General features: G+C 45.1%; 1 protein-coding gene across 2 annotated transcripts in view; it reads left to right on the forward strand.

The window, feature by feature from the left end:
• GAD1 (glutamate decarboxylase 1) overlaps positions 1–12,696 on the forward strand; it is a 55,524-nt gene that overhangs the window by 382 nt on the left and 42,446 nt on the right. For both annotated transcript variants that reach the window (XM_069080677.1, XM_069080678.1), the window contains exons 2-3: positions 3,383–3,445; positions 12,347–12,505. In XM_069080677.1, coding sequence (XP_068936778.1) covers positions 3,383–3,445; positions 12,347–12,505 — 222 coding nt within the window. The remainder of the gene's footprint in view (positions 1–3,382; positions 3,446–12,346; positions 12,506–12,696) is intronic.

Here is a 12,696-nt window from a genome sequence, read left to right on the forward strand (position 1 = left end):
TCTCTCTCTCTCTCTCTCTCTCTCTCTCTCTCTCTCTCATGTCTATCCCCGGCCAAGAATTTCAGGAAGACAGGACTTACTTGTAGGGCGCCGGTTGGGGGGGTTGGAGTCTGGCCCTGGGTTGGAAGGGGAGAGAGAGAGAGAGAGAGAGAGAGAGAGAGAGGTCTCAGATAGGAATGTGTGGATATCCATATAGATTTACGGTTCTGGAGTCTGGAAGATCGGGGCAAGCGGTTTGTTTTATTGTGTGATTTATTTTGACATAAAAGTATCTGGGTCTAGGAAAAAAAGGTGAGAAAAGCTGGGAGTCCCTAAGGGAAATCAAGAACATTTCTGTCTCTAGAATTCGTTGAGCCAGGAGCTGGCCTCCCTCCCCTTCCCCCAGCCGTCCTCCCCACCCCTCTAGCTCTTCGTTAGGAGGTCTATAATCAGCGGAAATTTGGGCTTTAATTGCAGCTTTTCGAAAACCCTGTATCCCTAATTGCCCCAAATTTGCATCGAGCTATTGAAGTGTGAGGGGAACGCAAGGGATGGGGAAGGTGGAAAAAATCAGTTGTAGTTCTGCCTTGACAATTCAGACAATCAATTAGCGTTGGGTTTTTTTTTTTTTTTTCAATAGGAACAGAGGGTGTAATCATTATGAACGAATTAAATGAGGAGCTTGCAAGGGCGGGGACTGGTAGAGAATGGTCTTTCTGGGACAGATTCAGAGAAACCTGCCCAAGTACTTCTCATTGAGAGGGACAGAAATCTGTCTAAAGGATGGCTATTCTGGAAAAAGGAGGAGGACGGAAAACAAAAACCCTAATGAAAGGGCAGCAATCCAACCAAAAGAGGATTGTTTCCAAACACACCCCTCCCCTATCCCTGTTCGAGGTTCACCTTAACCTCTTCGCCCCGCCCCCGTCCCCCTTCAATCCCATTGTGGTTTAAAATAGGATTAATTTTCCTGGGGTCTGGAGGATAAAGATAGCTATTTAAATGCCCCCAGCCCAGTTATCCCTTTCCATCCGATTCCCTTCTCTCCCCCCTCCATCCTTACCCCCCCCCCAACTTGATATATAATTACTCTCATAACAAAGAGAAGAGCCCTCCCTGTCGGGCGGGCAGGCTCATCTCCCCGCTCCAGCGCTCCAGTGCCACGGCTCTGGGCCAATGGATTGGGAGGAGGGGGGCGGGGAACGGGAGGAATGCAGGAAGGTGGCTTTTGTCTTTTTGCTTCAAGATTTGTTTATTTTTACTCTTCATTACTATCTTCTTTGCTGCTAGATTCAGTTTTCCCGCTTATAGTCTATTTATTCAGGACAATCTCTACCTCCCGTCATGCCTTCCCCCTTTTTTTCCTCGTTCCATGCTCTTTTATTTCCTAGACTAGTTTCTTTCTTCCTCCTCCTATACCTTCCCAGGATTCCTCTCAAATTTTTTTTTTTGGTGCTTGTTGAGTTTGGGTTTAAGCCCTTGCAATTTTTGTTGTTCGGTCGTACTAGCCCATATTTCCACAAAGAGATTTTCTGAGCATTCAAGGCCAAGGCAAAAAGATATTAAAACCGAGGGCCAAATCTCTGAAGATGCCTAAAGAATCGGCAGAAACAGGCAGAGGTGTTTGGTTTTTTTCCTTGTTTGTCCTGCTTTGAGGCTGATCCCCAATCCAACCCATGCCCTACACACCCACAGTTTCATCCTGGCATAGCACAGACTGCAATTCCCTCTTCCAGGGGACACACAAAGTGATAATAGGATCGTAGTCTGTCACTTTCACAAACCCGAGCCAGTATTCCAGTTACAGACTGCCATCTCCCTCTATCTCTAATTACCCAGCTTTCAATGAAAGGGCCTTTTGTTTGTTTGTTTGTTTATCCCTGGCAGGGACATGGGGGGGGGAAGGGGCAGGCAATGTATTCCTTTTCTGTCCCTCAGCCCATCCCACCCCCACCAAGCCCATTTTCTCCCACTACTACCAAAAGCCTATAGTGACCACAATTATTCCTTGATTCTCCAGATCTTGACTTTTCGGTCTCCAAAAGAAGTTCTTTCCATCTCCTTTCATTCTTGTCCTCCTTTCCTTAAAGTATGTTACTCCATTTGACCCTAGGGCAAAGAGACTTGCCAAACAGAAACACTTAAAGCATTCCTCCCACTTCTGCTTGTTCTTCACTATAATCTTGTCTCTCGGAGTGTATATCAATAATGAATGCCATTTCCTTCTTTCTCACCTTTTCCTTTGCCCTTTTGGGTCATCTGGCAATGATTACTGTCCCCATTATCTCTGACAACATTAATACACACTGGTTGAGGAACTAGGAATGCATGAAAATGAAAGAAATTTGGAGACATAAACTGGAGCTCCATGAGCACTAAACAAAATGCTTACAAGGTTTGGTTCCCTGATTCCCCTTCTACTTGAAAACAAGGCTGAGGCTGGGGTAGACACAAGGCAAGATAAAGGAACCTTAAAACATTCCACAACATGCTGACATCAGTGAGATTAAAGTGTCCCCAACCTAAACCCCACTGGAATTCCTTTTCTTTACCTTCCTACCCTCTTCCACCTACCCACCCCTTTTCCATAGACTATACTCTGGAGCAAATACACAATGAAACCTGGTCCAGGAAAATGGGGATGAGGATTGGAGGCAGGTGGGTTAATGAGGAAGAAGGTTGGAAAGTGGGAAAATGGGGAAAGGGATCTGAGGCACACTAATGTGTTTCTGACTCCTCAGTCCAGCTGAAGGGCAGTCATGCAAGCCCTATCATCTAGTCAAATACTATTTTTCACCCAATTAATTCCTGAACTCTTCTGCGACCCCATTTCATGCCAGTTTATTTTAAGCTGCCACTCTGCTGGAGACCTGCCAGGAAATTATGAGATGTTTAGGTCCCAGATGCCTTTTTGTTCCTTTGCTGGACTGATGTGAGGGCCTTTTCACATCTGCTGGACTGAAACAAAGGGCTTCTAGGCTGCTCTGGTTTTCTCTACTTGCTCCCCCCCACCACCACCATTGTTCCTGCCCAAGGATCAGTAGCCCACAGTTAGTTTGGAATGCAGATTCCTTTCTGAGTTGTTGGGTTTTTTAACCTTCATTTTATTTCCATAAGGCATTTCCTGGAGATGGCAAAGGAAGTCCAAGCCTGGCTAGAAGAAAGATTAGGGGATAGATTTGGATGCCATCCACGACTTTTGTTTCCTTCTGTAGTAAATCTTGGAAGGGGAGTTGGATTGAATGGGTGTTTTTAAAGCTATATCTCCTTCCAAATCCAAAGAAAGAAACCTCTTCTGTCTTCTCCACTCCAAGGATCCCAGCCCCAATCCTTCTTACCTCCCAAAATTGACTCCGAAGTTTGTTTCTGTATCCTAGTGAATGATTTTTATCTTTCTTTCTAGCTTATGACACCTGGTGCGGGGTGGCCCATGGATGCACGAGAAAACTGGGACTCAAGATATGCGGTAAGAGAAAAGATATGCATCAGAGCTAGATATGGAAGAGAAAACCATAAACCTTGACCCCCAACTTTATTCTATGGACAGTGGTTTATTTTTAATAGGGCTTTAGGCGTAAGGGGAACTCGACTGTTTTGAATCTTCTTTTCTCTCTTTGAAAAACCCCAAGCTGCCATCCACCTCATTGCTTAGGATCAGAAACATTAGCTACACAGGACTTTATGTTTAGAACTGGGACTCTCTCCAAGGTTTTCAGTGAGCCCTCTGCGCCTTCTGCTGGCCCAAGGGCGCCAGTACAGCAAGGTCGCACCCCGGGGCTTCGCTCTCATTCTGCCTGTAGACAGCGGTCCACCTGCGAAACCTGCCTCAAGGAACCAGTATAGCCTGCGTGCTCAGGAAGAAAGACGGCTCCCGGGGCTCTAGTTTCTGGAGGCAACCAACTGCTCAAGAGCTGTTTCCCCTGAGCAGTATTTAACTGGTTTGGCAATAGGCAGGCCGTCGTAAGGGTAATCAAAACATTCAGCGCACCCTTTTGCCTAAAATTTCATGTTCTGCTCTTCTTTCTTCTTCTATCAGGGACCAAGGAGGAATAGATGGTTTTCCACTCTTCTGTGGCCAGAGGGAGGAGTTATCTGTGAAAGGGACGCGTGTCCTAGAAGATGATAGAGAAAAAGGGCTGGGAGCGAGGAAATCTCTGTTGTGGGAGTGGGCAGGGTTGAGGCTACCAAAAAAAAGCGTTGTGCATAGAGAGCCTATTTGGTAAAGCTTTGCAGGGTGGGAGACAGAACCAATCTCGTTCTGTCTGCCTCTGAGATGGAAGGAGCTGTGGAATTATTGAACAGAGGAGGGGAAGCTTCCAAGAGGTGAGGGGATTGGTAGAAATGAACAGGGACAGAGAGGTTATTTGAAGAATCTTGTGGTGACTATTTGAAATAAGTGAAATCTAAAAGAACAGTAAGAGATTTTGTTCGAAGGGAAGACGATTAGCAGCTCCAGCCGAGGAGCGAGATGTTTTTTTCTTCTCTCTGCTACGTTTAGCCGTCTAAAATTCTCAAACCTTATCGGGTCGGAAAATAAGGATCTCCGCAGGGGTAAAGGAGGGAAAAGGTTAACTAGAGATTTATTAAAGAGCAATTCATCGGAGGGCTGGGTGGGTGAGATAGCAGCATTGCCTGTCCTGCTCCCCGGCAGGCACGAAATGGACAGCTAGGAAACAGCCAGACAGCGGATGACGGCATTACAGCTAGAGATCCATTTGGAGATAACAAGCGGCTGCCTTGGCCTTTCTTTTTTGGTTGTAGAACCAGAACCCAACCAGTAATAGGCACCTGGAACATTCAGATCTTCATTCTGTATTTCCAAACCTTCTCCCTTCCTTCCACCCTACTGCCGATGACCAAAATGCACAGTAGTAAGTAATCAGACTTCCCCGATAATCTTCGGACCCCTTTTTTCATATCTTAGAGGGGCAAGAAGGTTTAAGTTGCTTCTTCTCCCTTGGGTGAAGGCGTTTGACACAGAGGGAGATGCTCGGGAAGGGGATAGATAAGACCACACACACACACACACACACACACACACACACACACATACACAAACGTCAAATCAATTTTAAATCAGTCCACTGGTGATGTTTAAGAATAGCGTGGGTTGAGCCTCTACCCCCTTCACCACCCCCGCACCCTCAGTTCTCTTCTGACTAGATTCGTAAAGATTTAAGATTATAGGAGAGGCGGTCAGGTAGCCTACAATTTTTAATTCTCGTCAATCTTACATACTTGCCCCCCCCCCCCCAACTCGGTCTGGGTGTTGGAGCATGGCGAATAGGGAGAGGTGGCAGAGGCTCGGAGGAGAGGAAACTCGAAGAGCTAGTTGCTTTGTTCTATAAATAGCCCCCTCCCCCCAATCTGAGTTTAATGGGCCGTTACGCCTAGGGTCCCTTCGGCGACTGAAGCGCCCGACGTCTCTGCTGTCATTTTAATGCAGCCCGGCAAGCAGAACTGATCGAGTAACGCACGGCCGCCCGCCAGCCCGGAGCTCTGGCCCCCGCCCTCGAAGTAAGGGAAATGGGGGTGGGGGAGACTCAGTGGACGTAGGGAATAGCCAGAGGAGGGAGTGGAGGGGAAGAGAAGCCCACTTTCACTAGCAAAGCACTTTGTGAGCCTTAAAGCTCCAAATACTTGTGAATTATCTTTACCAAATCAAATCAGTGTCCAAAGGGTTGCTTTTTCCCCTCCTCAGAGGGTCAGATTCACTATGTAACAGGGAAAGCAGGAGGAAAACAAATTGGATTAGACTCCAGCCCATCCCCTTTAGCCGTGTCACTGATTGCACAGCATTCACTTCTGCCCAGCTTTCGAGTGGGAGCCTATGACCATCCCGACAGACTCGCCAGGGCCAGCCTAGCACGGTGGGAAGGTGATAGCTTAAAGCAATTTCTTTAAAAGAAAGAAAGAAAAAAGTCCTGGGGTACAGAATCATCTGTAGTAATAGAAACATGACGGAAACTGAGCCTGCTTAGATAAGGTGTCTAAGAGAAACACCAGACACCCTCTGATCCCTGGTTAGCTGATGGGGAGAGGGGCGGTGCTCGGGGCACGCTGGACAAGCGCAGTTGGAGAACACAGGAGTCCATTACTGCAATTAAGTCCTCCCTCCCTTCTCTGCGGGAGGTCCAGGACTTTAGCGGACGAGTCTGGCTGAAGCGTGCCGCGCTTAGAGATCCTTGTCCTGGGGATTCATTTGATTTCCTATCCCTCAGAAGCTCTTGTAATTTCGAGATAGCACAAAAAAGCATAGAAGAGTCACAGAGCCCAGCGCTGGGGGTGTGTGTGTGTGTGTGTGTGTGTGTGTGTGTGTGTGTGTGTGTGTGTGTGTGTGTGTGTGGTGTGTGTGTGCTTGCTCCCGAGCTTGTGGGAGCGAGTGCCTCCAGTATGGGAGGGGGAGAGGACGGTGTATGTGTAAAAGGAAAATTACCTTTCGAAAATAGCCATTGAATTTAAGATAGTTGGTTGGAATAGGAAGAGAGGGAGGAAGGAAAGAGATAATTAAGTTAGTCTGATAGCAAAGAAAAGACTAGTATTCGTATTTTAAATAATTTTTAGATTTTGTATTTCGTTTATCAAATTGAAGAAGGGGAAGTTCCCACAGAAGTAGCCTTGGTTTCCGGGAGAGTTTGGGGGCAAGAAGATCAGGGCTAAAATCTTACTCCTAACAATTGAATAGTAGTATGACTCTGAGCAAGCCAACGAACCTCTATCCCTAGGACAACTCCTCAGGACTTACCCGCTTAGAAATTAAGTGACTAGAAGGATTTGCCGTCTGCATTAGTAGAGAGAGTTCCAACACAATTCGTTATGCTGATGAAATTCCAGATCCGAAGATAATTGGACATTTAAATCCACGGAGGGTACAGATGCTTCCAACATTCTCTCATTCGTTTGACAAACATTTGTGAATATTTGCATTCATTTGCCCTCTAAACTGATTGAAACCTCTTACTTTAGGGATGAAGAAACAGGCTCAGGGAGTTTATGTGACTTATCCAGGGTCACAAAGATAGTACGCAATATAGTTCAGATTTAAACCCAGATTCTCTGCATTCAAATCCAGTGCCACACTACAGCACTCCCTCTCAAGTGTTTGCCTTCAAGATTGTGTCATTTCACCCCTTTGGCTGCCAAATGCTCTCTCAAGCAACCCATTTTCTTTCACTTCCTAACCCAGTCCCCTCCCTCATTCTTGACCTTTTTCTTCCTGACTTAGGAGTCTATCTCAACTCCTCAGGTCATTGTAGGCCAGGATGCTATCCCTAGCTGCCCTGTCACCCAGAGCCATCTCGTGGGTGTCCAGCTGCCCTAGCCTAAGCTGGACATAGGACTGAATTTGGGAGATTAATCCAATGGAGCACTGGAAATAGGCTTCAAGTGGAAGGATTGGGTGGCTGGCTTTCCCATCTTCTGCTAACTTTACTCTCAAGAAGAGGTGTCTTCACCTCTTGGCCCCAAAGTCCTCTTCCTTCCTCTTTCTCTCCCCTTAATTCCCTCAAAGCTTCCAGGGAGACTCATCTCTAGGACTCTGCTGGGTCACCCTCCTCCAATGCCAGACCCATCAGTTATGGGTTTGGTCCTAGGGAGATTAGACATCCAGTCTACTCAGATAGCAAGCCTCCAGGCAGGGATACAAATACCCAAAAAGGAGCCTATCATGTATGTAACATGTATACAGTACAATGGAAAGAGCATTGGACTAAGAATCAGGAGACTTGGGCTGAAATCCCTGTTCTGTCACCTCCTAGCTTTGTAATGTTGGATGTCACTTAACCTTTCTGGGTTTCAATTTCCTCTTATGTAAAATGGGGAGAATGTTATCTTTAAGACCCATTCTAACTGTAAATCTATGACTCAAAGTGACTAAATACATCAATAGCAGTCATAGCATGCAATTAGGAAAAAGCCAGACTAACTCATTCTTTTTTATAAGGATACCTATAACTATGAAAAAGTGGGCTCAGTGCCACACACTTACAAGAGAATGAAAGTCATAGGTCTCTTGTACACCTTTTCCTCCTCCACTTCTGCCTCTGGAACCCCTGGGAGCAAAGCCATCAGAATGAGACAGGTTCAGGCTGGTGATAGTGGTATTTCTGGAAACCAAATATATCGATTAGGTTCTTTGAATTAGTGGAGGGTGGCAGGGGCAGTAAAAGGAAATAGCACAACTGCTGAAAACCAAACTGAGCTTCACTTTTGTCCCCAGGTCCACCACCCTCGCCCCCAAGGTGGGGGTAGAGATTGACTATCACTCAGGACCTTGTTTTCCATCTCTCAGTTTCCCAGAGATAGAAGGTCATCTAGGCAACTTCATGACCTATCTAGGTGTAGCAGCAAGCACCCCAAGCGTCCTCAGGGTTTGCAGCTACCACAGGTTCTTGGATCTGCTTTGCTAAAGGAAAGCAACTCAAAATGGGTTAACAAGCTTACTTTAATCAGTCAGACATATATCGTTTACCTTATTCAGGAGAAAAGGTCAGCACCCTGAATCTCAAAGTATACAGGCATAATTATCAAGACAGAAACATCAAGTAGACAGATTTCCAAACTGTCCAACCATTACATCCATACCCAGTCAACATCTGGGTTTCCACATTCTGGGTTTTTCAAAGCCGGGGGACTCTCAACAACGGCTTCCCAGAACTCAGATCAAATCACAGAACACTTCTCAAAGTGAGTCCCAAAACAAAGCTACACATCAGGGCTTATATAGCCTTCTCCTGGCTCAGAGAATGTAACAACCTTATTGACTCACTGGCCAATCAAAAAGTATCTACTGAAAAACAAGCCTCCCTCCCCAGGCTTCTGGTGCACTTTAGCCTAGGGGCAGGGAAGATCTTTAAAATTTACATTCACATTACACTAGGTAATCCTATGTCCCATCTACTATCCATTTACCTCTGGAGAAAATGTCAGGTCCTTTCAGATGCTGGTAAAACTGAGTTCAGGGTGGTACAGTGAACAGAGCACCAGACCTGAAGTCAGGGAGGACCTGAGTTCAAATCTGGCCTCAGACACTTAACACTTACTAGCTGTGTGACCTTGGGCAAGTCACTTAACACCAAATGCCCTGCCCTCCCCCCTCCAAAAAGCAAAAAAACAAAAACTGAGTTCATTCAACTCCCTCAGGTCTCCAAGATAAATGTCTCCTGTCAGAGGACAGGAGAAGACTGGGGGAAGTTTAATGCCTGGTAGAGGAATGAACCAATCATGATCCAAACACTGCTATGCCCCACCTATCAAGCTTTCTATACGATGGCATCTTGTAAAGATTTATTCTGTGTAGTTCCAGAGTGCAGACCTAGACCTACCTAATGAGTCAAAGACACAGGGAGACAAATTTCAGCTCAATAGGTATAGGACAAGAGGGATCCAAAGCAATGACCAGAGACTATGTGAGAATCAAGGCTCGTAATGGATATACCTCCCTAGTTTCTGTCCCCTATCCTCTTCCAGTTCTCATTACAATTGCACTTGAGTTCTGGGAAAGTCAGCCTTGAATCCACAGATGCACTTGTTCCTCTTAAAGACTTTTAAGTCTCCTTGCTGACTATTGCGTTTCCCGGAGTACCTTAAAATGTTGATAAGAAGAATAATTTACAGCACTTCAGCACTTTTTAGATCCAGGACACTCTGGTTACAAGGCGCTTTACATATATTTCCTTATTTAAACCTCAAAACAATCCTACAAGGCAAATAGCAAAAAGCTTTATAGTGGAGGGGTCAAATAGCATAGTGGGTAGAGAGTTATAACCTCTGGTAAATTATAACCTTTGGTAAATCATTTAAATCCTCAGTGCTCCAGGGAACTTGTTAAAACTCTAAGTTGAAGAGAAGGAACTGATCTCTTGGTAGATGAAGTTCTCTCCCTGATGAAATCACAGGTACCCAGTTCCTTTCCTTACTGTTATTCCCATTTTCCATATGAGGATTCTGAGACCCAGAGAGGTAAAGTGAAAGGTGGCAGTGTGATGCAGTGAGAAGAATACCAGATTTGGATTCAGAGGACCTGGGGTCCAAACCCTAGCTTTGCTACATACTCTGTGAGTGATCTTAGGCAAGTCACTTCTCTTTTCAGGGCTTCAGTTTCCTGCTGTATAAAATTAGAGGCTTGAACTAGATCATCTTGAAGATTCTTTCTAGAACATTTGATCCTATAGCTTGCTCACAGTCATATTGCTAGTAAGTGGCAGAGATCACACTTATCCTAAGACTTCTTACTCAAAATGTAGTATTCTAAATAACTAGGAGACTTAGAATCCTAAGATATACATCACAGTAAGGACTTGAGAAGGAAATCCTGAGGGGCTTAGAGAATTTTGAAGGTAAGGAGACATCCAGGATGGCTGGGCTAGAGAGTATCTATGAAATGGAATGTCCTTTGAATTAACTGGTATTTAGATAGTTCTGGTATAGCTTTGCTGGCTTCTTGAAGGGGATCTTATTCCTGAAATCAACTGTATTAAAGCCATCCCTACAGGGAAATTGTTATTCCCTCTAAACACTATCACCCCAGCTGCAGAAGATGTTTGTCTTCATTTGTGGGACATTATTCAGGACACAGGGACCTCTGAGGAGATTGTGGAAATTGATTTAACCACACTCACTCCATCTTGTAACTCAATTCAGGATCTAACTCAGTTTGCTTTCTATTCAATTATGGGTTTAGTCCAATTTCTGTCTTGTGAGAAAACTTTGGGGCGGCCAGGTAGCACAGCGAGTAAGAGCACCAGCTCCAGTGTTGAGAAGATCTGGAGATCGAATCCCAGGCTCAGACACTTAGCACCCACCCAGAAACACCTGGCCGTGTAACCTTGAGCAAGTTACTTAACCCCAATTGCTTAGGGGCGGCCAGGTGGCTCAGCGAGTAAGAGCACTGGCTCCAGTGTTGGGATGACCTGGATCAAATCCGGGCTCAGATACTTAGCACCACACCCAGAAATAACTGGCCGTGTAACCTTGAGCAAGTTATTTAACCCCAATTGCTTTAAAAAAAAAAAAAAGAAAACTTTATTCAATTATGGAACTTGTGAGAAAACTTTATTGCATTGTTTGAACCTAGCCTTGCATGGCTAAGAAGTTGGACTACCTCTCCTTGTTGCTTAGATACCCTTGACTAAAAGTCTAGGTTAGGAGTGAGGAAAGTGCAACCCTTTGACTGAATTCAAACTTCACAGAATGAATCTTTTTATTAAGGGAATTTGTTCTATGAAGTTTGGATTTTGTCATGAATGTGACCTCAAAGTCGCAGGTTCCCCACCCCTGGCCTATGTTATGCTGACCAGAAACCCAGTCAGATACCAAAACTGATGCAAGGAGTTTTCTCACAATTATACATCTCAAGCAATACATTTATCTTATCTAAAAAGTAGCCCTGTACTGGTCAATCAGTTACTGTTTCCTTGTTCCTTTAATTGAATACATACTTTTGGTGGGGAGTGGGACACCTCTTTTCCCAATTTCAGAGAATTGCACCTATTTGTTCTCTCCCTCCCAACTTAGAAAACTCCTAATCTTTCTTCCAATTAGAAATCAAATGACCTAATCTTGTATCCTGTGAATTGTTTTCTTTTCATGTACAAAAATCGGTTTCCCCTGTTTTTAGGGTCCAGTGCCAAGTTAAGGAGGACTGGTCCTGGTTTTTTTTATGCAATTGACACTAATTGTTTAATAAATCCATATGCTTAGAAACCCAAACCTTTGTTTCCTTAGTTATTTGAGATTTCACCTGGCTCCATTTCCTAGAATCTCTTCCTCCTCAATGGTGGGAAACAAAGAGAAAGGAGAGAGGCATAGGAGGAACATTTCAAGTCTGAGTCAGAAAAATTTTGATCAAATCTCCTGTCTGTAGACTTCAGGGGTGGGGGAGGGGAAGAGCAGCTTCCAGAATTCCCTTCATTGCCCATCCTGACCCCCTCCCTTTCTTTGCCTACAGAGCCCATAAACCCCATGGCTGCTTGCAGTGACAATGATCCCATCCATTCCCTAAAACCCTATTCCTAGGGCTGGTTACTGGAGTGGAATATGTCTAGTTGACTTAATTCAGAGCTTACTGTCACTTTCAGAGATGGGAATAGGCTTCATTTATTGTTGGGGTTTGGGGTTGTTTTTTCCTTCTCTCTGAGCATGACTGGATCTGTGCCACCAACATCACTTTGTGTTGTTTCCTCCCTGCTGGAGGCAGAGAAGTCATGTGTGTATATGTGTGTGTGTGTGTGTGTGTGTGTGTGTGCAGAGACTCAGCTAAACTGACTGTAAGAGAAAGAAATCTATTTGGACAGCTTGCGTTTGGACCCTGCAGCTGACTGTTAGCCTGAGGGGGAGTCCTTGACCACTTTTTCTTACATTAACATAGGCTTCTTGCAAAGGACCAACAGCCTGGAGGAGAAGAGTCGAATCGTGAGTGCCTTCAAGGAGAGGCAGTCCTCAAAGAATCTGATATCATGTGAAAACAGTGAGCGGGAGGCACGGTTCCGCCGAACTGAGACTGACTTCTCCAACCTGTTTGCCAGAGGTAATGTACTTGGTTCCTCCATCCTTCCCTTCCCTCTAAGGAGTTGTTTTTGTGTGCTTGTTCATGGATTTGATAGTACTGGTGCCTGGGGGAGGGAAGAAGAGGGGACACCAGGGCAATTCATCTCCTCAAAGCCTCATTCATTAAAACTGTTTTCCTTATATCTCAGGGACAGGGAGAATACTCCTCCT

The sequence above is a fragment of the Petaurus breviceps genome, unplaced genomic scaffold, assembly GCF_028583685.1.
Source record: "Petaurus breviceps papuanus isolate PSGF00001 unplaced genomic scaffold, PetGlider_PUasm1.0 91133, whole genome shotgun sequence".
Taxonomy (NCBI): Eukaryota; Metazoa; Chordata; class Mammalia; order Diprotodontia; family Petauridae; genus Petaurus; species Petaurus breviceps.